This window comes from Triticum dicoccoides, chromosome 1A (assembly GCF_002162155.2).
Source record: "Triticum dicoccoides isolate Atlit2015 ecotype Zavitan chromosome 1A, WEW_v2.0, whole genome shotgun sequence".
NCBI lineage: Eukaryota > Viridiplantae > Streptophyta > Magnoliopsida > Poales > Poaceae > Triticum > Triticum dicoccoides.
Window position 1 is genome coordinate 559,678,056 of NC_041380.1, and position 26,750 is coordinate 559,704,805.

At 43.9% G+C, this 26,750-nt stretch overlaps 3 protein-coding genes across 4 annotated transcripts; 2 read left to right on the forward strand and 1 right to left on the reverse strand.

Moving 5' to 3' along the window:
- The first annotated feature begins 10,010 nt into the window (after window positions 1–10,010).
- Window positions 10,011–12,851, forward strand: LOC119289805 (uncharacterized protein At4g14342-like). The gene is made up of 4 exons (XM_037569022.1): window positions 10,011–10,314; window positions 10,819–10,904; window positions 11,011–11,134; window positions 12,512–12,851. Exons 1-4 carry the CDS (start codon window positions 10,309–10,311, stop codon window positions 12,557–12,559), a joined length of 264 nt encoding a protein of 87 aa, XP_037424919.1. The 5' UTR covers window positions 10,011–10,308; the 3' UTR covers window positions 12,560–12,851.
- Window positions 12,852–13,208: 357 nt separating this feature from the next.
- LOC119330022 ((R)-specific enoyl-CoA hydratase-like) lies at window positions 13,209–17,240 on the forward strand. 2 transcript variants are annotated; one of them, XM_037603218.1, is made up of 4 exons: window positions 13,209–13,545; window positions 13,633–13,748; window positions 13,828–13,942; window positions 17,013–17,240. In XM_037603218.1, exons 1-3 carry the CDS (start codon window positions 13,267–13,269, stop codon window positions 13,937–13,939), a joined length of 507 nt encoding a protein of 168 aa, XP_037459115.1. In that variant the 5' UTR covers window positions 13,209–13,266; the 3' UTR covers window positions 13,940–13,942; window positions 17,013–17,240. The 2 variants fall into 2 exon arrangements, with proteins under 2 accessions (XP_037459115.1, XP_037459059.1); XM_037603162.1 differs by lacking the exon at window positions 17,013–17,240 and having other exon boundaries at window positions 13,210–13,545; window positions 13,828–14,021.
- Window positions 17,241–20,030: 2,790 nt separating this feature from the next.
- Window positions 20,031–24,299, reverse strand: LOC119355237 (alcohol dehydrogenase 3-like). The gene is made up of 9 exons (XM_037622026.1): window positions 24,188–24,299; window positions 23,958–24,094; window positions 23,816–23,835; window positions 21,306–21,631; window positions 21,123–21,205; window positions 20,939–21,014; window positions 20,786–20,847; window positions 20,614–20,709; window positions 20,031–20,498 (listed from the first exon to the last, which is right to left on the reverse strand). The coding sequence occupies exons 1-9, from the start codon at window positions 24,219–24,221 to the stop codon at window positions 20,220–20,222; spliced, it is 1,113 nt and encodes a 370-aa protein (XP_037477923.1). The 5' UTR covers window positions 24,222–24,299; the 3' UTR covers window positions 20,031–20,219.
- Window positions 24,300–26,750: the final 2,451 nt, after the last annotated feature.

Genomic DNA, 26,750 nt, shown 5'->3' on the forward strand with positions numbered 1-26,750 from the left:
AAAATACTTATTGTTGCTATTTTTTCTAGTTTTTTTGTTTTGTTTTTGCATTATTTATTTTCTTTTGTTTTTTGTTTTTTGCTTTAATTTTTAATTCTGTTTGCTTTTAGGCTAGCAAAATTATAAACTTTCTGTTAGTGCCATTAGTTTTAGAAAAATTATAAACTTTCTGTTAGTGCCATTAGTTTTCAAATTTGAATAGTTAAAAAATTGAATTCTTTGAAATTTGTGTGAATCACAAGTTTGTGATTAACTTACTAAAAAAATGAGAATAGATGCGCTTATAGAGAAAATTCAACCTAAATTCATACTAAATTTCTATGAATTTCAGAGAAATTCACTATGAATTTAGGTTAAAATTTTCTCTATTAGGGCATCTATTTTCACTTTGAGAGGAACTCAACAAGGCAGAGAGGGAAGGGCTTATAAATCGGTGTGAGCCCCCTTCGGTTGGCGAGGTGGGACTAAACTCTGCCCGCAACGAGGACCAACCCTTTAGTCTCGGTTTGTGGCACAAACCGGGACTAATGGTCATGGGCCAGGGGCGAGGAGCAAAATTATAAACTTTCTGTTAGTGCCATTAGTTTTAGAAAAATTATAAACTTTCTGTTAGTGACATTAGTTTTCAAATTTGAATAGTTAAAATTTGAATTCTTTGATATTTGTTTGAATCACAAGTTTGTGATTAACTTTACTTTTTCCAGTTTTTTTTTGTTTTTTGCATTATTTATTTCCTTTTATTTTTTGCATTTTTTAATTCTTTTTGCTTTTAGGTCAGAAAAATTATAAATTTTCTGTTAGTGCCATCAGTTTTAGAAAAAATTATAAACTTTCTGTTAGTGTCATTAGTTTTCAAATTTGAATAGTTAAAATTTGAATAATGGTATTACGGGGGCCGAACCATAAGACATGAAAACATTTCAAATGAACTCTGAAAAAGTTGAAAGTTGGCATGATATCATAATTTCACCCACATAGTATGTGCATATACAAAACGGACAATGGTAGCATGTTCGTGTGTTACAAAGTTGGCATGGTATCATCATAATAGTTGCGGGAGAAAGTCTGCACTTTTTCTTCGCTTGTGTCATTTGCTTATTGCGCCGTAACCATGGATAATCTTCATTGTTTATTAGGATGCTTGGGTCAGCCTTGACATTGAAGGGAGGAATTTCATGAAACTTTTCATAATTTTCAGACATGTCTGTCTTGCCGTCCACTCCTAGGATGTCCCTTTTTCCTGAAAGAACTATGTGGCGCTTTGGCTCATCGTATGATGTATTCACTTCCTTATCTTTTCTTTTTCTCGGTTTGGTAGACATGTCCTTCACATAGATAACCTGTGCCACATCATTGGCTAGAACGAACGGTTCGTCAGTGTACCCAAGATTTTTCTGATCCACTCTTGTGATTCCATACTGTGGGTCTACCTGTACCCCGCCGCCTGACAGATTGACCCATTTGCACTTAAACAAAGGGACCTTAAAATCAGGTCCGTAGTCAAGTTCCCATATGTCCACTATGTAACCATAATATGTGTCCTTTCCGCTCTCGGTTGCTGCATCAAAGCGGACACCGCTGTTTTGGTTGGTGCTCTTTTGATCTTGGGCGGTCGTGTAAAATGTATTCCCATTTATCTCGTATCCTTTGTAAGTCAGTACAGTCAAAGATGGTCCCCTGGACAACAAGTACAACTCATCACAAACAGTGTTGTCACCTCTGAGACGTGTTTCCAACCAACTGCTGAAAGTCCTGATGTGTTCACATGTAATCCAGTCGTCGCACTGCTCCGGGTGTTTGGAGCGCATACTGTTTTTGTGTTCATCGACATACGGGGTCACCAAGGTAGAGTTCTGTAGAATTGTATAGTGTGCTTGAGACCAAGAATATCCGTCCCTGCATATTATTGAGTCTCTTCCAAGAGTGCCTTTTCCAGTCAGTCTCCCCTCATACCGCGATTTAGGGAGACCTATCTTCTTAAGGCCAGGAATGAAGTCAACACAAAACCCGATAACATCCTCTGTTTGATGGCCCATGGAGATGCTTCCTTCTGGCCTAGCGCGGTTACGGACATATTTCTTTAGGACTCCCATGAACCTCTCAAAGGGGAACATATTGTGTAGAAATACGGGCCCCAGGATGACAATCTCGTCGACTAGATGAATTAGGACGTGCGTCATGATATTGAAGAAGGATGGTGGGAACACCAGCTCGAAACTGACAAGACATTGCGCCACATCACTCCTTAGCCTTGGTACGATTTCTGGATCGATCACCTTCTGAGAGATTGCATTGAGGAATGCACATAGCTTCACAATGGCTAATCGGACGTTTTCCGGTAGAAGCCCCCTCAATGCAACCGGAAGCAGTTGTGTCATAATCACGTGGCAGTCATGAGACTTTAGGTTCTGAAACTTTTTCTCTGGCATATTTATTATTCCCTTTATATTTGACGAGAAGCCAGTCGTGACCTTCATACTGAGCAGGCATTCAAAGAAGATTTCTTTCTCTTCTTTCGTAAGAGCGTAGCTGGCAGGACCTTTATACTGCTTCGGAGGCATGTCGTCTTTTTCGTGCAAACGTTGCAGGTCCTCCCGTGCCTCAGGTGTATCTTTTGTCTTCCCATACACGCCCAAGAAGCCTAGCAGGTTCACGCAAAGGTTCTTCGTCACGTGCATCAAATCGATTGAAGAGCGGACCTCTAGGTCTTTCCAGTAGGGTAGGTCCCAAAATATAGATTTCTTCTTCCACATGGGTGCGTGTCCCTCAGCGTCATTCGGAACAGCTACTCCATCGGGACCCTTTTCAAAGATTACGTAGTGTAAATCATTGACCATAGCAAGTACGTGATCACCGGTACGCATGGCGGGCTTCTTCCGGTGATCTGCCTCGCCTTTGAAATGCTTGCCTTTCTTTCGACATTGATGGTTGGTCGGAAGAAATCGACGATGGCCCAGGTACACATTCTTCCTGCATTTGTTCAGGTATATACTTTCAGTGTCATCTAAACAGTGCGTGCATGTGTGGTATCCTTTGTTTGTCTGTCCTGAAAGGTTACTGAGAGCGGGCGAATCGTTGATGGTCACGAACAGCAACGCCTTAAGGTTAAATTCCTCCTGTCTGTGCTCATCCCACGTATGTACACCGTTTCCATTCCACAGCTGTAAAAGTTCTTCAACTAATGACCTTAGGTACACATCAATGTCGTTGCCGGGTTGCGTAGGGCCTTGGATGAGAACTGGCATCATAATGAACTTCCGCTTCATGCACATCCAAGGAGGAAGGTTATACATACATAGAGTCACGGGCCAAGTGATGTGATTGCTGCTCTGCTCCCCGAAAGGATTAATGCCATCCGCGCTTAAAGCAAACCATACATTCCTTGGGTCCTTTGCAAACTCATCCCAGTACTTTCTCTCGATTTTTCTCCACTGTGACCCGTCAGCAGGTGCTCTCAACTTCCCACCTTTCTTTCGGTTCTCACTGTGCCATCGCATCAACTTGGCATGCTCTTCGTTTCTGAACAGACGTTTCAACCGTGGTATTATAGGAGCATACCACATCACCTTCGCAGGAACCCTCTTCCTGGGGGGCTCGCCGTCAACATCACCAGGGTCATCTCGTCTGATCTTATACCGCAATGCACCGCATACCGGGCATGCGTTCAGATCCTTGTATGCACCGCGGTAGAGGATGCAGTCATTAGGTAATGCATGTATCTTCTCCACCTCCAATCCTAAAGGGCATACGACCTTCTTTGTTGCGTATGTACTGTCGGGCAATTCGTTATCCTTTGGAAGCTTCTTCTTCAATATTTTCAGTAGCTTCTCAAATTCTTTGTCAGCCACAACATTCTCTGTCTTCCACTACAGCAATTCCAGTATGGTACCGAGCTTTGTGTTGCCATCTTCGCAGGGGTATAACCCTTTTTTGTGATCCTCTAACATGCGATCGAACTTCAGATTCTCCTTTTGACTTTCGCATTGCGTCCTTGCATCGACAATGACCCGACGGAGATCATCATCATCGGGCACATCGTCTGGTTCCTCTTGATCTTCAGCAGCTTCACCCGTTGCAGCATCATTGGGCACATCGTCTAGTTCCTCTTGATCTTCACCAGCTCCCCCCGTTGCAGCATCACCGTATTCAGGGGGCACATAGTTGTCATTGTACTCTTCTTCTTCGCCGTCTTCCATCATAACCCCTATTTCTCCGTGCCTCATCCAAACATTATAGTGTGGCATGAAACCCTTGTAAAGCAGGTGGGAGTGAAGGATTTTTCGGTTAGAGTAAGACCTCGTATTCCCACATTCAGTGCATGGACAACACATAAAACCATTCTGCTTGTTTGCCTCAGCCGCATCGAGAAACTCATGCACGCCCTTAATGTACTCGCAGGTGTGTCTGTCACCGTATATCCATTGCCGGTTCATCTGTGTGCATTATATATAATTAAGTGTCCAAATTAATAGAAGTTCATCATCACATTAAAACCAAAGTGCATATATAGTTCTCATCTAACAACATATAACTCTCCAGAGCATCTAATTAATTAAACCATACATTGAAACTATGTAAAACATTTCAATGCGAAAACAAATGCGATCATAATCGCAACCAAGGTAACAATTGATCCAACGACATAATGATACCAAGCCTCGGTATGAATGGCATATTTTCTAATCTTTCTAATCTTCAAGCGCATTGCATACATCTTGATCTTATGATCATCGACGACATCCGCAACATGCAACTCCAATATCATCTTCTCCTCCTTAATTTTTTTTATTTTTTCCTTCAACAAATTGTTTTCTTCTTCAACTAAATTTAACCTCTCGACAATAGGGTCGGTTGGCATTTCCGATTCACATACATCCTACATAAATAAAATCTATGTCACGTTGGTCGGCATAATTTTCATAAACAATAAATGAACCAATAGTTATAAAGATAATATATATACCACATCCGAATCATAAACAGGACGAGGGCCGACGGTGGCGGATACCAAAACCATCGCACTATATAAGATGCAATAATAAAAGTAATAAAATAATACAAGTATCTATGTAAACATACAAGTAAGAATATTTTTCCTTTCAGAAAGAAGATAAGAACAAGAGGCTCACCACGGTGGTGCCGGCGATGAGCTCGGCGCGGGTGATCGACGGCGGTGAAGACGGGGACGGGGCATGACGGACCGCTAAACCTAGACAAATATTGTGGAAAATGGAGGTTGGAGGTCGAGCTTTGAGAGGAGAAAGCTTAAGTAGTGTGGCTCGGGCATTCCATCGAACACCTTGTGTGCATAGGAGGTGAGCTAGAGCACCACCAAGTCCTCTCCCCCTTGGCCAGAGAAAAACAGAGCATTGGGGTGCTCTGCTCGCGAGCGAGGGGTATATATAGGCACCTCATTGGTCCCGGTTGGTGACATGAACCGGGACTAAAGGGGAGCCTTTGGTCCCGGTTCAAGCCACCAACCGAGACCAATGGTGGTGGGCCAGGAGCGAGGCCCATTGGTCCCGGTTCATCCCACCAATCGGGACCAAAAGGTCCAGATGAACCGGGACCAATGGCCCACGTGGCCCGGCCGGCCCCCTGGGCTCACGAACCGGGACCAATGCCCCCATTGGTCCCGGTTCTGGACTGAACCGGGACTAATGGGCTGACCCGGCCTGGACCAAAGCCCTGTTTTCTACTAGTGTACACTCCCTCACAATCCCTCCTCATGTGAGATCTGTCGTGTCCTCTGAGTGTGATCATCGACATCTCAGCGTGATCACTTAGAATTTTGTTTACAGAGAATATTGGTTTGTGTTTTATATCTATGAAACAAGACGAGAGCCTGTTTCCGAGAATATATTCAGGTGGTGTGACGCGTATTTACCGAATGCATAAAGCTTTTATTAGGAGTCAGAGATGATAACATGACATTAGTCGTTACTGGCTCAAAATAGTGATAGAAACGGAGTTTGACTGAAACTGTAGTTGTGTTTGCATTGATGTTCAGTACATGGTACATATAGAGCTGCACCCAGCAGTTTTTTTTGCGAGGAAAAACTTTCAATCTATTCATCAACTGTTGAGGTAGTACAAAGATGCATCCAGCAGTTACAAGAGTCGATTGTGTGCATGATTGTGAATAATGCGCTATGTACAGGCAAAGACTAAGTCACAAGATAACTGAACATGACATGAATAATGTACACACTAACAATTAGAACAGAAATGATAACCAATAAATTTTTTTAAAGCCATGTAACTGTGACGACAATGACGACAGGGGACATAGTGCTCTCACGGTCTCACCTGATCCCTGAAACAAGTGGACAGAAGATTAGAAAGCATCCTGGCAAGAAAATACACCTTCATCGCCACATCGCCCACCACTCGCAGTGATTCCTTTCTGGATGAGAAGAGATGGCTACTCCATGTCTCACTGTGTACCTTCATAATACCTGCAGATCAGCGGGAGACACCATATAGTCAACAGTAAAGTTCTCAATGCACTCGTGGCAGATAAACAGGTGTGTCATCGGTCTCACCAAAGCCCAATGGGCGTCCAGTTTTCCGGATCATCTCGTCGGAAAAGTTCTCTCGCTCGTGTCCAGTGAGCCAGCATGGGAAGCCGGGAGCATTACGCCGAACACCTTGCGGCCATGCCGTCCACGCGAGAGCCGGCAGATGCCCCGACCAGTACACACGCCGAGTGCGGAGTGCCGACGAGCAGAAAGGGTGAGGAGGCAGACGCACAGCGCGGGTCCGCCGGCCACCGCCCTCCCTCTCCTCCGGTGCTCCCGGCCCCTCCTCCCGCCGCTCATCTACTACACTCCAGGAAGACAAAATACTACTGGCCTGGGCCGACGGTCTGGCCCATCGGTTCTTTTCCCTGTACCAGGCCTTCAGTTCGGCCCCTATCGAGGCAACACGAGGAGGAGTCGGCTACACCGTATCAGTATAGTACCACATCGCTTACGGAAAGGGATCCAAACCGATTTATAAACTGGTTTCGGGACAAGGTCTTCACCATTTGGCGTGAGTGGTAAGCTATATCAAAAACAATGAACAATAGATAATTGTGATTTCACCATGGCATGGTTCTCTCAAGGGTGATTTGATTACCTTGAGGATGAGCACATGACATGTATGTAAACACCGACATGGTGTGCATAGCTTTTTTTATTCTGACTATATATGAATTTTTTATTCCAAGTATATATACGATTTTTTAAATTTTAGGATATACTCAATACAATTTGACTTTTTATTTCATTTGCCGATGCGACCCTTCTCTACATCGTTAGATCTACTGTATATGCAATGGATCTAACAATGTAGACAGTGGTTGCACCGCAAATCATGGGCTTCAACACTGTTGATTGTTTAATATTTTAGTGAAAATAAAAGTCAAATATATCAAGTAGTATAAAAATAAAAATAAAAATGTGCATGTATAGTAGATCTAACGATGTAGGGAAGGATCGTATCGACGTAGACATGGTTCGCGCCCCATACAATTTGACTTTTTATTTCATTTGCCGATGCGACCCTTCTCTACATCATTAGATCTACCGTACATGCACATATTTTTTATTTTTATACTACTCGGTATATTTGACTTTTATTTTCATTAAAATATTGGACAATCAACAGTGTCGAAGACCATGCTTTGCGGTGCAACCCCTGTCTACATACAATTTGACTTTTTATTTCATTTGCCGATGTGACCCTTCCCTATATCGTTAGATCTACTATACATGCACATATTTTTTTTATTTTTATACTACTCGATATATTTGACTTTTATTTTCACTAAAATATTGGACAATCAACAGTGTCGAAGCCCATGATTTGCGGTGCAACCACTATCTACATCGTTAGATCCATTGTATGTGCACGCTCTGTGATAAGACCAAACTGTTCTACGGTAGACTACTCGAAGATACATCAATTTCTATATAGGTCTTTGGTAATGTTTTTGAGATATACTCCCTCCGTTCCGAATTACTTGTCTTGGTTTGTCTAGATACGGATGTATCTAGACTTTTTTAGTGCTAGATACCTTCGTATCTAGACAAATCCAAGACAAGTAATTGGGTAGATACATCCGTATCTAGACAAATCCAGGACAAGTAATTGAGAACGGAGGGAGTAGTAAGGAAGATGAATATATGTTGGCTTACATATGAGAGCTTAAAAATTGCATGGAATCTTTAGCACAAGCGTCCGTGTTTTGGGGCGCGAACCATGTCTACATTGTCAGACCTATTGTGTGTGCACCCTCATATTATGAGGCAGCGTTGTTCTAGAATAGGATACTCGATAGATACATCAACTTCAATGTAGGTTTTCGAAGATGTTTTTGAAATATAAAAAAAGTACTTTTTTTTATTTTGACTATATATGAATTTTTTATTCCAAGTATATATACGATTTTCTAAATTTTAGGATATACTCAATACAATTTGACTTTTTATTTCATTTGCCGATGCGACCCTTCTCTACATCGTTAGATCTACTGTACATGCACATATTTTTTATTTTTATACTACTTGATATATTTGACTTTTATTTTCACTAAAATATTGGACAATCAACAGTGTCGAAGCCCATGCTTTGCGGTGCAATCCCTGTCTACATACAATTTGACTTTTTATTTCATTTGCCGATGCGACCCTTCCCTACATCGTTAGATCTACTATACATGCACATATTTTTTTTATTTTTATACTACTCGATATATTTGACTTTTATTTTCACTAAAATATTGGACAATCAACAGTGTCGAAGCCCATGCTTTGCGGTGCAACCCCTGTCTACATCGTTAGATCCATTGTATGTGCACGCTCTGTGATAAGACCAAACTGTTCTACAGTAGACTACTCGAAGATACATCAATTTCAATATAGGTCTCTGGTAATGTTTTTGAGATATAGTAAGGAAGATGAATATATGTTGGGTTACATGTGAGAGCTTAAAAATTGCATGGAATCTTGAGCACAAGCGTCCGTGTTTTGGGGGCGCGAACCATGTCTACGTCGTCAGACCTATTGTGTGTGCACCCTCATATTATGAGGCAGCGTTGTTCTAGAATAGGATACTCGATAGATACATCAACTTCAATGTAGGTTTTCGAAGATGTTTTTGAAATATAAAAAAAAGTTGAATACATGTTGGGTACATGGGATCTTCAAAAACTATGACGAATCCATGGCACTGACATTTTTGCTTCGCCACATGATCCATGTCCACACAGTCGAATCTACTATAGCGCAGATTCGTGTGTTGAGACCAAGTAGGCTGGATGGCATGGAAGCTTTGATTTGATCGTGCATACCTGACATAACGCCCTGATGCATTTTATCATTGAAATTTACACACGTAAAGTAGTGAATTCGCACCTCACTTATCTATTTTGTGCAAACAACAGAAGAAAACTAATTCCAGATGGTTTACTTAGATTAGTATGCTTCGATAGAACCTTTGTCATGCTTTGGCACAACCTTTATATAATGAATATTAAATTATTAAATATACTAAAGGGAAATGCTGTTGCGTCTGGTTTTGAAAATGAAGTGAGTGCTCCCAAGCACCATTCTACTTGCTTGGATGATCTACTATCTTATCACATTTTCTAGTGATATGTACCCTCTTTAACCACAATGAACTGAGATCAGGATATGTTGAAAAGTCCGATCCATTCCAATAAAACACCAATTTAATTTTCAATTCACAGTCTCCTCACAATCTTTTCCCATGCGATATGCATCAACCCCTCCGTATGGTTTGCATATGAACTTGCACGCCTCTCAGAATTACACGGTGGCCATCTTCCTGCGCGACAACATTGGTCTCTATCATGACCATTTTATTTCATTTTGTATAAAATTCAATAATGAAAATGTATTGAAAAATCAGGTAGGCCTTCTTGAGCTGTTTTTTTATGTATTCTTGAGCTGTTCTTGGATGTTTAGTTGACGACATACCTACGTGTCTTGTGAACAACTGGGTCCCACCGGCTCACTTCTCCTTCTCCAGTGCGGCCCCGATAAGACGAGCAGAGCCTGGCTAGGGTTTTGGGATTTCGTCGGCGGAATCGACCGCCACCTCGTCTCCACGAGCAACCGCCGCCGCCTTCCCTCGCCCCCGACGTCGTACGCCCCGGCCACCTTCCTGGAGCTCCGCCGCCTCCCTGCCCCCTCCTCCTCGAGCACCACCGCTCTCGATCCCCACTCGCGCCGCCCGCAGATCTGATTCAGGGGTTCCCGGCTCTCCCATCCAGGGTCAGGGTCATACTCGTCGGCCACCATGCAGGTCAGTAGCCCCTGACCCAATCTCTCTTATGCTGCTTATTCTCCCCAAAATATTCGATTGGCATTATATGTGGTCTATTTAATATTTATTCTTGTCTGCTAACTGAATTGATTTTTAGTAGTATTAGCTAAAAACCCGTGCAATATATGCTCAATACCTGTCGAATTGTTGTTACATTTACCTTTTCGTATTGTATTGGTGGTTAGCTTCGAGTAGAGTAGTTGCTTTAACATGGTGTGTGCCACAATGTCAGCCTTAGAGCTCAGATGCTGTTGTATGTTTTGAATTGCACTTTCATGATGTCTGTTTTCTTAATTTGCTTATTTCGAGTAATTCTAGTAAATACAACCCGGTCATCTATTGATTTCTTGCCTTCTTTTAGCTCGCTTCAGCTTAAAGTCTTCAACTAGGTCATAGTCTTCCAATGCATTGTCGCTTTAGTAACAGCCTTTTATATTTTAACTGAATCGCTTGTCAGTTCTAATACGAATCACTATTTTAAAGGCTAGTGACAGGTTCAACATCAATTCTCAACTTGAGCATCTTCAAGCCAAGTATGTCGGAACAGGGCATGCTGACCTGACCAGATTGTAAGTATCTCATTTCTTGTTTTAAAAATGCTGTACTAGCTAACTGGTATTCTTGGTTGGGCATGGGCTGGTAAGATATTAACCATTACGTTTCCTTGTATTACAGTGAATGGGCTGTAAATATCCAAAGAGACAGCTATGCATCTTATGTTGGACACTATCCGATGTTGGCATATTTTTCCATTGCTGAGAATGAATCTATTGGAAGGGAGCGTTACGAATTTATGCAGGTATGTGTGAAAGCAATATATATTAACTTGCCTGCTGAGTTTTAGCTGCACATTGTGTACAACTGAACGAGTGTATAAAGGTTGGCATATATTACAATTAGTATCGCTATTGACTTATGTTACTTGATTGCATTAGGCTTTCACCTGTGGGATGCTCATGCTAGTCTTGCTTTTGTTAATGGAACCTCTCTTTGCATCATAACTGGCCCTTTTTAAATGGTGACCATGTACCATGAAAGTGCTGTTATAGTGTATCACAATGCAAGCTCATTAAATACCATATTGTTGCTGCAAATTGTAGCTGGGCAGGTTTCTCTACTGGGCCATAATACATCATGGTCAGAATCTGGCTTGAAGTTATTTCGTTTCCATGCTACCAAAGAATAGTGTAGTGATGTGTGACAGTTTGTGGTACTTCATGTTTATAAATATACACCAACTGAGCGAACACAGGTTTCACAACCCTTTCTTGAAGTGATATGAGAGATACTTCATGTCTAGAAATACGGTTTCAGAATGCCCAGAGTTTAAGTTTATAAGTTTTACCCCAGTATACACAAAATTATTGACATATTTGTCATCAAAGGGTTAAAAATGTAGCTTGAAGAGGTTCCACATCATCTAAATGGTTCACATTCAAATGTCAGATGGCTTTTCCATATATTGAATGGCGGAAGCAAAACACACTGGACTTAAATTGATTATTTCCGGCTTTCAAACTGATGCAAACCTTAATTGAAGGCTAGCTGGCCATATTTTGTTAATTCACATTTTTACCATCTACTGTTAAATAGGCTTCAATTTCAAAGCCATGTGTACATTCTGTGCTATGCAATATGGATAAGGAGAGCCAAGCTAGTTATCTAATGTCAGCATTTATCTTTCCCATTTTATTGTGGTATTGATCAGTGTAGTACTCTAGTATCCCAGTGTGACAGTTTCTATCTATGATGCGGTATTTGCTCTGCAATAAAAATTGTGAATAGAATTTCTCAGGTTGCAATTGCGCATGCATAGAGAAAAACACTGCTATATCTATCGTGTTGCAGGCTTGTGGTAAAATGTATAAATCAACATTTATACTCAAAATTGAAGAAAAAAAAATTCAACCTGCTCTGCCCAGGTTTTCTATTTGAATCCCTATGCTATGTTTGTTATGCTATTGATCTGTTTCTGTGTTTCATCAAATTCATTTTGTTGCCATCTGATTTAGCAAGTTTGAAGTTCTTAATGTATTTACCAGTATCTGAGGTAGTCGCCCTCCATGTGTTGTATTTGGCCATACTATATTGTCTCCATTTGCATGTTTGTCCACTTATTTATCAAGCAGCTGTATCGACGAGTATTCTAATATAGACCATGTTTCTGGTCTTGCAGAAAATGCTGCTTCCCTGTGGCCTCCCTCCTGAGAGAGATGAAGACTGAGGAGTCAGTACTGTAGTGCTACCTCCACAGCAGCTTGTGTTCAGATGATGTTTGTTACCAAAGTCTTAAGCTCAGGCACTTTGTGTGGTTGTGTTTGAACATCTTTAGCACTGTGCACCCTGTTCTTGCTTGTAGTCCTCTCTATCTCTATGGATCCTTACCCGTTCAGATTGGTTTGGTTATCCCGCTACCATCTCGTTTAAATTATGGACGCAGGTGGCTATCTTTTCTCATGAATGGGTAAATGTAATGTGATGTCGTATCTGCATCTTGCCATCTGTGAACGACTGAATCGAATTGCAGCAGAACATGTCGAAACTGCAATATTTTTGAGAGTTCATGTCGGTTTCTGAAGCAACAGCAAATTCGATGGATCTGTTTGCTGAAGTTTTTGACAGAATCTGCCATACATATACGTGAACACTGCAACTAGTCTGAATCCAATTTTCTTCTGCCTTCTGTATCCTGATCATACCAAATGTCACTCCAGCCAGTAACGAAATCACCGTGGCATACGGTGTAATACGCGTAAGCAGTCCTAGAGAGTAGTATACGCACTGGCGGTTTCGATTTCTTGGGCCGGGTCCAGTACATCGGCAGATGGCCTGGTGGGCCGCGATGCATACACACAGGCCATCGTTTTCCTTTGCAGCGGCCCTCTCTCGCTTCATCCCCACATCCCGGCGCCGGGAGGAAAAGCTACCAGGATGCGTCTCGTCAGCCTCACCCGCGCGGCCACTCACGTCCGCGCGGCGTCGACGACGGCAACCATAGCGGCGGCGCTGAAGGTGGGCGACGCGCTGCGCCCGCGCCGGCGGCGGTTCACGGAGGACGACGTGGCGGCGTACGCGGGGGTGAGCGGCGACCGCAACCCCGTCCACCTTGATGATGCCTTCGCGCGCGGGACGGGCGGGTTCCAGCGTGGCCGCGTGGTGCACGGCATGCTCGTCGCCTCCCTCTTCCCCGCCCTCATCGCCTCCCACTTCGTGCGCTCCTTTCCTCCCCCTCTTTGCCATTCCGCCGAACGGCTGGCGGGCTTCCCACCCTGATCTGACGGCTGCTTCCTCGTGCAGCCTGGAGCCGTGTACGCGAGCCAGTCCCTCAAGTTCGCGGCGCCGGTGCACGTCGGAGACGAGGTGGTCGCGCAGGTGCAGGCGCTCCACATCAAGGCCACCGGCGGAAGGCACATGTATACTACCACCTAGCGCCATTTTTGTATCTTCTAGCATTGCGCTTCCTGGCAACTAATAGCAATATCTGTTGGGCAGCGTCAAGTTCGCCACCAAGTGCTTCATGGACGATGAGGAGACTCTCGCCATCGACGGCGAGGCCATGGCTTTTCTGCCCACGCTGCAGCTCAGCGCCGAGGCAATCGAGTGACAAGTATGTTGATTCGATGCTATGATTGATCAATTTGGAACAGGGCGACTTTTATCTCATGATGAACCATTCCGCCTTCGCATAAGCTTCGGGCCTCAGGGACATGAGATTGCAGCTTTGTTGGGAATAGCTCGTTGCAGTCTTCCTGTTATGATTAACAGCATGAGCAAAGAGTAGTATATCACTTCAGTTTTCTGAACATTCAATGGGTTGGGTGTTCATGCTGACTGTGATAGGAGCTGAAGAATTTCAACAGATTAATTTGAACCACTAGGCATACTCAGTAGATTACTTCAGTTGCTCAGTACTACTTCTTGCTGCTGCTCCATACTATTTCTGCCGCTGCTCAGTACTACTTCTTGCTGCTGCTCCATACCATTTCTGCCGCTGCTCTGTTGTGAAGAGTGGAAGATAGGAAATAACGTGGTCTGCTTAGTTCGCAAAATAACAAATCTGAATCTTGTACATTTAAACTGAAATCTTCTAGGAACTGAAGAATTTCAACAGAATAACTTGAACCACTAGGCTGTAACCTGAGAAGATGTGTTCCCTCTTTCCCTCCAAAACTGAGCAGAAGCAAGTTGTAGTACTAAGCAAAAGGGAGTAATTGACAAAAAACTACCACATTTCACGTATCCGTCCCACTGAACTACCACATTTTGAAAACTGACCAAAAACTCCAGATTAGTGATAATTTTGTGACAAAAAACTACCAGGTTGAGTTGATGATCGTTTTTATGATTTTAAACCTGTTTATGACATGCGGGACCCGCGTGTCAGAGCTGATGTGGCGGAAAAGTTACCTCCGTTTATTTCGACAGTTAGATTAACCGTTATTACAGGTGGGTCCCACATGTCAGCATCTACCTTTTTCTTCCTCATCCTCTTTCTCTCTTAAGCATTTCAACGAACACTTGGTGTTCGTACCCGCGTGGTGAAACAGAGCATGGGCACGCTGTCGAGGACGCGGAGCTCGCCCTACCGCGTCGCCGGTGGCCTTGTCTGCAAGCTCGTGGCGTTGGCCGCCGCGAGCCTGGTCGCGAACCCCAGCCTCAGGCAGCTCGCCAGCGTCTCCTCCCTGCCCTCCATCTCCCCCCGCAGTGCCGCGTCGACCAACCGGAACGCCTGCTGCCTCTTGTCCTCCCCCGCCGCCCACTGGCAGAGCTCCACGCTCGTCAGCGCTCGCCCGGCCACCAGCTCCAGCAACACCATGGCGAACTAGTACACGTCCCACTTGGTGCTCGACTTCGTCGTGTTCTTGGCCGCCTCGGCGCCCGGTAATGCGCGGCCGCCTCGGCGGAGGAGGAAGGCCCGGCGCCGGCCAACGGGCTCGCCCCTCCTCCTGCTCCGGGCGGCGGCGGCGACAGGTCGGCAGGCTCTTGTCGTGGAGGTATGCCAGGCCTCTCGCCATGCCGCGCGCGATGCGCAGCCGCGCGCTCCACCCGAGGTTCATCGGCGGCGTTCCCGGGTCCAGCAGCGGACAGGGCGCGACACCGGAGCTGGACGTGTCGTGGACGCTGGCCGTCGAGAAGAGGACGAGGAGGAGGAGCGCGCGGAGCATAGGAGAGGAGGTGCCCGTGGGCGGCGCGGGCGAGCACTGGCCTGAGGGCGCCGGAGCCGGCTTCTTTCGCGCGGAGGAGGAGGTCTTTGGCATGGACGGACCACTCCGGCAACGGGCTGGGTGGATGCGATGGCGGAGGAGCGGCGACGCCCTGCCCGACCACATGCGTGCTCGAATGATGCACATGAAGTGTTTGTTAAAATGTCAGAGAGGGAAAGAGGAGGAAGAAGAAGAATGACATATGGGCCCCACCCGTCATAACGGTCAACATGGCAGTCAAAATAAACCGAGTTGATGATTTCCGCCACGTCAGCCCTGACAAACGGGCCCCTCCTGTCATAAACGTGTTTAAACCGTCTAAAATGGCTATTTTACGAAAGTGGTAGTTTTTTGTCACGAAATTATCACTAATCTGTAGTTTTTGGTCAGTTTTTAAAATGTGGTAGTTCTGTGGGACGAATACGTGAAATGTGGTAGTTTTTTGTCAATCACTCAAGCAAAAGGAGAGCAAACAATAAGCATCCACCCCGAGGTCTTCCTTCAAAAATTTTAAACTTTATAAACAACACACTTCAGATGTCTAATGAACAATTTTACATCTGGACTCACTTCCGAAAACTCAAAATATTTCAAAATCACAGACATACCACTTCAAGGAGAAAAAACAATAGAATTGATGGCCGCCTTTAGAACTGACTAGCAATGAGACATAGAAGTATCAACGTGCAGCAGGACCAGTAGGCATTGTTGGCTCCCTGATAACATTATGCTCCATCTCAATTGTAGTGTTGTTCTGGCTCACATGGTGGACCGATCGGTGGTGTAGGCATGATAGCTCAAGTTCGGGACATCACCGCTGCTACCGCCGTGGAAGCCGTTGTTTGTGTTGCCTCCAACACGCCCATTCTCTAGCTCGACACATTCCTGCAATTGTGCCACCACGTCGGTCATGGTGGGACGCTGCACCGAGGCTTGTGCAGTGCACTTGAGTGCGATATCTGCAACCTTCCACACCCCGTTGACATCATATCCACCACGCATGCGTTCGTCCACCACACCCTCAATATTGCCCCGCGTTAGTCGCTGGTGCACCCACTGGGTTATGTTGACGGGCACCGCCTCCTGTAGGCTGGCTGGCTTTCCTGTGACTAGCTCTAGCAGTACGACACCAAAGCTATACACGTCACTCTTTGCTGTTGGCTGCATCGTCGCCTGGTACTCTGGATCAACATATCCGGGTGTGCCAATGAGTGTGTTCATGGACACGTGGGTTTCATTGTCATTGCTGAAGGCCTTGGACAAGCCAAAGTCAGCGATCCTAGCCTCCATCTTTGCGTTCAATAGGATGTTGGTTGCCTTCACGTCTCTGTGGATGAGGGGCAGGTAGCACCCCTTGTGTAGGTACTCTAGCCCTGCACATCACCAGACCAGCCAGTGCTCAGGTTATTGAGAACACTAAACATTCAATGGCAAACTTAATATAATCTGCATACACATATGTACCCTGTGCAGATTCAAGTGCGATTCGGAGTCTCTGTGGCCAAGTCAAACATGCTCCATTGCGGTTGCTTCCTGCAAGTAGGTTGACACTGGAACATGAATATCAACTCTTTTTTTTTTCAGTTCAAAGTGCTCAGGTAATAATATATCGCCTCCCCGACCAAGCACTCGCTGGAAGTTGTTTGTTATCATCTGAAGCTCCCTGTATGTGAACTGGCGGCTCTCGAGTCGCAACGAACCATCCCCGCAGACATCGTTTACCATTGCATAGCTTGTCGTCATCGTTTACCATTGCATAACCGGTAAGGAGGGAGTATAAAGCATAGTACTCTAGTGAGTATCTTGTATCTAGTACATGAGAATGCATGCATTCAAGCCACCCAGGATGGAATTAAAGCTCCATTCATCACACCATGCTACTCAACCGGGGAGCTGTCAGTCTCTACCAAAACCCAGGACATGCTAATAACAAAGAGCAAACAAAAGACTTGGAACTAATTGAGTCAAGCACGTACGTTCATACCCGAAAAAAACCCCACATGATCTAATCGAGTTTTAAATCCTAACCTCTGTACTTCTATGTCTGCTGATTTTTCCTACCCTCTACTTTTTCACATGATAGCCTAGATGAATCAACATTGTCAACACACAGGTAATAATGCAGCATTAATATGAACGCAGGGCTCTGAATTGATACACCAGTACACCACAATTATACAGACATAAAATGAGATTTGGCAGAACAAACCACAAAAAAACGGCAGCCCCACACTTGCTAAGAGATATTCAAGGCGTGCAGGCTCGAGCCAGACACATTTAAACGCCCGACCATTGGCTAGCCCACCATCCCATTTAAGATGTCTATCACATACGTGTATTCATTTAATGTGGACTGTGCGGCTGGGACGTATAACGCGAGTATTCGTGCGGTGTGTGAATTTACGCGGCGCGTATTGCAAAAGTGCTAATAAAAGTAGCAATCACAGCGCGTCGCCGGACGGCCTCGATAACGGCAGCGCGTAGCCGCATGTCCCAAAAATTCATGTCCGCGCATATACACCCTATATAACAAATAGTAATTATCAAAAAGTAAAAAAAATGTTTTTGAAATAAACTTGACCTTCTGTTGTACTCGTATAAAAAGTTTGGGCAAGGAAGAACTTTCATGGTATTTTTTGCTGGGAAAAAAATAATATCAACACTATATAAAGTTACTATTCAAACTTTTGTCTTTGAAATATTGTTGTTTTGCCCTGAAGTTGATGTCAGTTTTTCCCTCTCAAAACTTTTTATACGGGTAGAAAAGAAGATATAGTTTATTTCAAAAAAGTTTTAGAAACTTTTGAATTTTTTCGTAATTACTTTTTTTCCCTATCAGGTATATATAAATCCGAGAAACAAAGGGTATTTGTAATGAAAATTGTAAACCCACGTTCTACATGATTTATTAATCCGGAATAAAATAAACCAAGGTAAGTAGTTCATCGCTATGAACAACAACTTGATTTGATCAACATTAGAAAAAATGAACGTACATAAAGCATGTCACCATGATTGGAGAACAATGAAAGTATTACATAATCCTTTACTGAATAGGAAGCATTTTATTAAACAATATGTTGGCCGCGCAGAGAGAAGTTGTCTGAAGATTACTGGAAATAAGATAAGTAAATTTAAGATGATAAGTTCAGTAGTAATGTTTAGTGTAGGAACAGTTGACTGTCCAGTACTGGAAGCAAGGATTTTAGGTTCTGTCATCTCCATAAATCACCGGAGTGCTGAAGTGTTAATCTTCAATTCTTGTCGCGGGCGCGAAGTGCAAAATCTGGAGGTACAGCGAGTTGAAGCCAAAAGTGACGGATACAGGTACAGAGTGTAAGAGGATTTGGCAGTTGGTAGATGAGACACTGGTTTAATGCCATGCGGGCCTGAGTCAGAAGTACAGGACAGTACGAATTGATAAATTGTAGGTGTGACAGAATATAGGAGGGAAAGTCAGAATACTGATAGCAGATGGGGGGATCGGGAGGGTAATGAATGGTGAGATTCCAGGGACAGATGTCCCCAGGAACCAACAGGCATTTCCCGCAAACTTACCTTAGATTCAGGGAGCCATCTTGAACACTTTTGAGAAGTCCGGAGGGAATTTGATCCATTGAGCTGGTTGGCTGACAAATCCTTGTATATGAACAAAATAGTATTTGCATGACTCAAAGTAATTGGGGGGAAAGGATCAAAATGTTACAAAACTTGCTCAGCTTAAAGAACAGTCAATGAAGTCAACTGCGAAAGGGCATTTGGAATTGAGCCTGTCAAGTTATTGTTTGACAGATACCTGAAACATCTGAAAACCCCCCTCTGAAACCACCTTTATTCAAGAACAAGAAAACCACACATAAATCTTCTCCAGAAACAAAGAAACTATAAACGAGGCAGTTTCATGTAGTCATGTAATATGCTCCAATATATCTCGTTAATTCTGTCTCCAACAAAGTCAGTACAGTACTACTCCCTCTGTACGCTAATGTAAGATGTTTTTTTTTCTTTCTTCTAATTCGAATGTATATAGACATATTTTACTGTGTTTGTTCACTCATTTCAGTCCATATGTAGTCCATATTGAAACCCAGCCTTTTTTACCAGCACCAAACAAACATGCTAGGATAATCTTCTCTACGCAAGACAAGGACAAAGCAAAGAACTGTTAACCGTTTACCAATAGCTTATTTTCCATCCTCTATGTGGACAGTTTCTGATAGATAGGTGAGCCTGGCTGGCCTTCTCTCCGTTTGGGCTGTTGCTTTGCCAGGTAAGTGAAAATCGGTCTAAACAGCAAAAAAGAACCAGTCACGTTTTCTCTACTTGATCTAGGTGTTGCCGTCGAAAGCAAATCGTTCTGCACAAAAAAAGGGTGACTGGAACAACAAGTTCCAGGCACCCGTGTCATAGACGCTCCCAACATTAAGACAGATGCTGCAAGATATTAATTACCATTGTGCACAATGATAGTAATTTACATGCTAACTGAAAGCTGCCGACGACACACTCAAAACAAAGACCCATTCGTTCTATCTGAGACCATAGAGATGAACACATCTCGCGACTAGTACATTATTATCCAAGGGGAGATTTCTAACTTTTTGTTTTTTTGCCTTTTGCTTCTCAAGCGCCAAATCTGAAAACAGCGAGACACATTGATGAATGATGGGAGGCGGTGATCTACTGGTCCATCCTCATGATGCAGCGCAGGCCCTCCCCCTTGAGCATGAGGTCGAACGCCGTGTTGATCTGCGAGAAGGGCACGCTATGCGTGATGAACTTCTCCAGCTCCAGCTCCTTCCTCATGTACATCTCGACGACTTCCGGGAGGTCGGTGCGTGGCTTGTAGTTGCCGAAGAAGGTGCCTTTCAGGGTCCTCTCGTTGAGGAAGTTCATTGGGTAGGTCTTGAACACCGCCTCCTTGTGCGGCACGCCAACCAGCACGGCCACGCCCCACCCCTGCATCCACCAGGTTGCAACATTCAGTCTAAACTCTTCTAAAGCAGAGGGTGTGATTAATTATCGTTGGAGTACAGATATGTTATTTATAGTAGGTATAGTGCGAGCTACGTACATCGTGGACACATTCGAAGGCGGCGATCATTGCATCGATGTGGCCAGTGCACTCAACCGCACGGTCGACTCCGCCATTGGTCATCTCGACAAGCACCTGGAGAGCATCATTGTTCATGTCATGAAGATTGAATAAAGGGGAAAATGTTTACTGAGGGACATGGACAACAGACCTCTTGCACGGGCTTAGTGTGGTCCTTTGGGTTCACAAAGTCTGTGCATCCAAATTTCTTAGCTGAAAAATAATGTAGTACATGCTGTTAGGTTCAGTGTTCTATCAATCCGAAAACATTTGCCAAGACACCCTTGTTTTAAGATTATTGTACCTTGTTCGTATTTTGCAGGGTTCAAATCCACACCAATGATCCTTGATGCCCCAGCCATCCTGGCCCCTTCCATGGCCTGCTCATGTGAAAAGCATACAGTCATTATTCATGGCTATAGCGCATAATTCTCTTCAGCCTGTAAAAAATATGTCGTGGAAGATTAACATCTTGGAATGTTACTCACAGCAAGTCCTACAGCTCCAAGACCGAAAATTGCCACCGTGGAACCCTTTTTTGGTTTTGCGACATTGAGCGTAGCACCAAGTCCTGAAGAAAAATGACAACTCAGCAACTAATCAAGGCATCCTAAACCATTGTGCTTCATTTGGAAACAATGGCATGTGACGAGCTGTTATATCAGTCTTACCAGTTGAGATGCCACAGCTGAGAACACAAACTTTGTCAAGGGGCGCCTCGGGGTTGATCTTTGCGAGGCAACCGACATGGATGACGGTGTACTCGCTGAAGGTGGAGGTCCCGACGAAGTGGAAAATCGGCTTCCCATTGATGGTGAAGCGAGACTGCCCATCGCCGATCATCACGCCACGATCGACGTTGATCCTGAGGAGATCACAAAGGTTGCTCTCCTCTGACTTGCAGTGGGCACAGTCCTTGCACTCGCCGGTGAACACCGGGAGGACATGGTCACCCGGCACAAGCTCAGTCACACCTTCTCCGACGCTCTCGACGATGCTGCGACAAAGAAGCTATTTGGTGTAAAGAGATGCCAGAAAAGATAAACTATGAAGAGCAAACATGCTGAGGAGATTAACTAGTCCAAAACTGTATGATTGTACAGAGCAGTTTGTGATGTGAGCTTGTGTCATGGATGACGTTTTCCCATGATTCTTCATAGCAGAGGCGGAGGACGGAAAGAAATTAAGGTCTGGCAAAGTCTTAAGGAAAGAATTCTTTTGATGCAAATCGAAAGAGTCGACACACATTACAGCAAAAAAATCAAATACAATAAAAATGTAGGCATGTTTCAATAGGAAAACAACCTAAAACATATTGATAATGAATCTTCCAATGGCTAGAAGACCCAGGCAATGGCAGTGCCCTACCCGCTAGGCGCCTAGGTCCTGGCTGGAGCTGCCAATGGCGTTGTTGTCGCTGCCCTCTAGGCCCCCAGCCTGCCGTCGTTGGCTGCCCCGTCGCGGTCGCCTGCCTCGTCCTAGCGACCTGGCCAACTGCCGTTGGCTGCCCCGGTGCGGTCACCCGCCTTGTCCTGGCGACCTGGCTAGCCGGCGCCGCCGCACTAGTTAGGGTTCGCTGCGTCGGCCGCCGGGTGGAGTAAGAAGTGGTGGAGTCGTGGAGACGTGCGTGTGGGGGGAAATATCAGGTGCTCCCATCCTTGGGGTGCTCTAAATGAAAATTGAGAATCGAAAATGTGAAATCTAGCATAAATAGTGTCATAAAAAGACAAAAGCAACATTAGACACTATCCATATCTGAATTTGTCTTTTTTGTTTCTCAAAGTAAATTTCGAGTTTGGATCTGAAATTTTTAGGGGTTGTATTCATATTCCTTGTGAGCATTCACATTTTTTTCTGAAAATTTTGAGACATTTAAAATTGATGTTTTCAAATTGGAGCATGGGGAGCACCCCAAGGATAAGGAACAATTGGTATTTTCCCGTGTGTGTGTGTCTCGATTGGGTCATGTGTTCTCGACCTGGCTCGACACCTCGACCGGTTCATATATTTTTTTGAGGGAACGGGAGAGCTTTATTGCATATTAATGTTTATAGGGATACAAAACGGGTCTGGAGGCCCTGTGAACCAGACATGCCTACCCCCACGCAGGGAGGTTGCATATATTTAGCTAGAGCGTGAGCGTCCTTATTTGACTCTCGCCGTTCGTGGTCGAAGATGACCATCTGAAAGCTATCTTTCCACCTATCTACTTCCTTCAGGATAGCACCATAAGCTGTCATTCTGTTGCCTGAGTTAATGTTCTTGATGACACTTAAGCAGTCTGATATTATAAGCACTCTAGAAACCTGTAGGTCAGCAGCCAAAGCCATAGCTTCACATATCGCTTGTGCTTCGAGGGTTTGAGGATCAGTCATTCCAGCTTGCACAACTGCCGAAGCACCTTGAAAAATGCCTTGGTCGTTGCGGCATACAGCTGCTGCTGCTCCCACTTGCAGATCTTTAGATAATCCACCATCGGCATGTATCTTGGCTATGCCCGTCGCAGGAGGTGTCCAACAAACTGATGGAACAGGGGTTCTTCCTCCGGCCTTTTTCAACTGACGGTTTCTTATTTGTGCATCTACTACGTCAGCCATAAACCTTGTGACAAATGCATGCGTGGACAGTGGAGCTTGAAATTCCTCCTCATAGATCGCCCTTCTCCTTGCCCACCAAACTGCCCACATAATCACCAGCGTCCGTGCAAAAAATTCCGGCTCCAAATTTCTGCTCTCCTCGACCGGTTCATCTGCTTCGTGCATGGGCGCTCGATCGATTCTAGCCCAACTAGCTGGATGCGTCGGCCCATCTATCCTTTTAGCGTAAAACTGCCAGCGATCAAAACTAGCCAGCCGTAACATACATACGTATACAATTTTTTTGCTCCGAGTCAAGGTATGGCGGCTGCCATACCCTGCCCGTGCCCACTGGAGGCCTCCGCCGGTGCTTCATAGTATGTTTTATCCCATTGGCAATAAAATATGGACACTTGCTTTATGTAGGGTATATGAATCTAATACCATTGACAGAGATCAGTACTCAGGATGACTAGAATTAGAAGCCAGAGAGAATAAACTATGATTTAGGATTCAAGATTCCTCCTCCAAGCAACAGCTGAAACAGAATAAGACAGAGACAGAGACAGAGAGGATGCATATTTACCCTCCAGCTTCATCATTACAAATCCAAGCAGTTTTGACCCTGCACAAATCCAAGCAGAACATCATTACAAATTTCATTAGCCACTGATGCATCACTGCAATTTACCCAATAGGAAAACACAAACGCTTTTGAGATACATATACAATTATTTGAGTGGATACCTTGGCTTCCCAGAAGTAGACGTCGGTGTGGCAGAGGGCGGTGTAGAGGATCTTGACGCGCACCTCCATGGCCTGCGGCGGCGCCACCTCCACCTCCTCGATCGACAGCGGCTTCCCGGCCTCCCATGCCACCGCCGCTGCAACCAACGAACCGCACAATTCAGATCTCCACCCGTCCTCAAAACATCAACCAAAATCAGATGAAACTGACTACCATCTGAGGAACACACCTTTGCACTTGATCACCTTCCCGGCGGTCGCCATCCTTGTCGCTAGAAGAAGAGAAGGATGGATCTCTGTCGCTGGTTCTGCTTTTGCAGTTCGTTGCTAGATTGTGGTGAGGGACGAAGGCGGGGCTGGGACCTGTATATATACCGCAGGCGCTGGAGTCATCGGCGAGTAATTAAGGGTGGCTTGGAGTGCAAGGGGGGAAAGAAGAAGGCGGCTGAAACAGGGGTGTCTCCCTGCGGCTCTGCGCGCGAGTCCGCTGGTTTCAAAATTGGGCCCGTGTGGTATCTGGAAAACGTTGTGACGTGATCAGGGGGCTACAGCCTACAGGTCAACCGGTAGCTGGGAAAGAGTAAAAAACCAGCGCTGAGGCCGGCCGGAGAGGGCTGACTTGCATTTGGTGGCCGAAACCGGGGCGACCGAGCAAACCAACTGCGAAAACAACAGCTCGGTACCCTGTTTTGCAACGGTCCACGAGCCCACGACCTGGCGCATCGTCGTCGACGGGACCAGGCGCCAATCCCTCGTTTTACTGAAACGTTTTAAAATCTGCAGACATTCTTCGTACTCGTTAACTTTTCTCAAATTACGGAATTTTGAATTACATAAACTATTTTCAAATTTATCAACTTTTTTAGATCCATGTTGTTTTAAGTCAATGGTCAAACTGGTTAAATTGGTCAAAAGTTGATCGACAAACAGTTAATGGAGCGGAAAAAAAACGGCGAATGAACGAAATCGGTTGCATGCGTGAGCGAGTCATCCGTGCGCTTGTTTGGCCAGTCCACGCAAGCGGCAGGTTTAGTAATGGCGCCTGAAGCGCCGATTAGGCACTGCCGGACGAAGCTCAGTTGAAAAGGCCGATCGTAATTCGTAACTTCAGCAAACACTGTTAGGTAGGAAGTAATAAAAAATTTATTTGACCTCAGCACATAAAGTTGACTGTCTCAGCCCAGCGGCACAAGTACAAAATTCAGCGAAATGGACTAGTTTTTTTTTAGGGAATCGAAATGGAGTAGTATGTATCGCCTTCCGCTCGCCTACAGGCGGTCCGACATCGGCTGCGGCCCAATAAGAACAACAATCGTATTTTCATTACACAAGTTCTCTTTTTCGGCAAACTGCAACCGTTCATGTCTAGAACCAGGAACCGGTTTACTTTGGTCCGGTTTTGGTAAGGTTCCAGAGGTTTTTCTTTTTGCATAGTTTTCCATATTTTTCTTCAGTTTCTATTTTTTTAATTTCTTTTCGATTTTCAAAATATACAAAAAAATCATGAATATTTTTTCCAAATACCTAAGTTTTTTTCAACGGATGCATATTTTCTCAGTTCACGGCATATTTTTAAAGTCTTGATCAATTTTCCAATATCCTGAACATTTTTTAAAATCTTATTCACCAAACAAATTTTCAGATTCACGAATGTATTTTAAGACATGAACGATTTTCAAATTTATACAATTTTTTTGAAATTGCCAACATCTTTTCAAGTTCATTAACAATTTTCATATTCATGAATGTTTTCACCGAACATTTCTCAATTCTCGTTCACCGAACAATTTTCAATTTCACGAATATTTTTCATTGAATATTTTATAACTCTCTTTCACTAAAGAATTTTCAAAAATAAATAAATTCATGAACAATTTTTAAATTTTGGAACAAATTTTAAAATCTACAAACATCTTTAAAATCTGTTATTTTGTTTTCTCTAAAATTGTTGGGCAATTGCTAGTTTTTGAAGATTCCGGTGAATTTTATGAACTATTTTTGATTTGCGGGACCTTTCTTTTTATTATTTGTGAAGAAAATGATTGGTGAGAAAAACGCAAAACTCATATACAAATTAATTTTCAAAACGTGTGCTACAAGAGTTGATCGTGAGCGTGGCTGGCGCTGTGACCGATTCAGGAGGGGTGTGATCGCTATAAGCCAACATCTTTTCAAATTCATGAAAAAAAAATCATATTCGTGAATAATTTTCAGTGAACATTTCTCAATTCTTGTTTACCGAAAAGTTTTCAAACTTAGTGAACGTTTTTCAATTCTCGTTCACTAAGTAAATTTCAAAATTTTAAATTCAGGGTTTTTAGAAATTCATGAACATTATTTAAATTTTGGAATAACTTCTAAAATTCACAAACATTTTCAAATCTGCGAAGTTTTTGTAAAGTTGTTGAACAATTGCCAAAATTTTGAAGTTTTTTTGTGAATTTGTGAACTATTTTTGATTTGTTGGACCATTTTTGTATTGTTCGTGAAGATAATGCCTGTTTAGAAAATAGCAAAAGCCATACAAATTAATTTTCAAAACGCACGCTACAGGAGTTTTTTTTACGGTAAGACCTTCATGGCTAGCTTTATTAACCTTAAATAATAATTACATCATCTGCTAAAATTTAGCAATAGTAACCGGAGGTGCATCCACCCATAAAGAAGGGGTGTTTGTACGCCCTCACTCAGCTAGCTCACGAGCAATTACATTTGATTCTCTATTACTGTGCTCAATAGTAATCTTCCCGAACTCTCGTAATAACTCTCTGCAATAATCTAAAACTGAAGCCG

Bases quoted from the DNA above. Each gene is read 5' to 3' on its own strand.
- LOC119289805 (XM_037569022.1), top strand. The intron at 10,905-11,010 runs GTAAGTATCTCA...CTTGTATTACAG, and splicing joins CATGCTGACCTGACCAGATT to TGAATGGGCTGTAAATATCC. The intron at 11,135-12,511 runs GTATGTGTGAAA...CTGGTCTTGCAG, and splicing joins AGCGTTACGAATTTATGCAG to AAAATGCTGCTTCCCTGTGG.
- LOC119330022 (XM_037603218.1), top strand. From the start codon at position 13,267: ATGCGTCTCGTCAGCCTCACCCGCGCGGCCACTCACGTCCGCGCGGCG. The intron at 13,546-13,632 runs GTGCGCTCCTTT...TTCCTCGTGCAG, and splicing joins CCCTCATCGCCTCCCACTTC to CCTGGAGCCGTGTACGCGAG. The intron at 13,749-13,827 runs GTATACTACCAC...TCTGTTGGGCAG, and splicing joins GCCACCGGCGGAAGGCACAT to CGTCAAGTTCGCCACCAAGT.
- LOC119355237 (XM_037622026.1), bottom strand. From the start codon at position 24,221: ATGGCGACCGCCGGGAAGGTGATCAAGTGCAAAG. The intron at 21,632-23,815 runs GTAATGATGAAG...TCTTTGTCGCAG, and splicing joins GGTCAAAACTGCTTGGATTT to CATCGTCGAGAGCGTCGGAG. The intron at 20,499-20,613 runs GTACGTAGCTCG...TGGTGGATGCAG, and splicing joins CCTTCGAATGTGTCCACGAT to GGGTGGGGCGTGGCCGTGCT.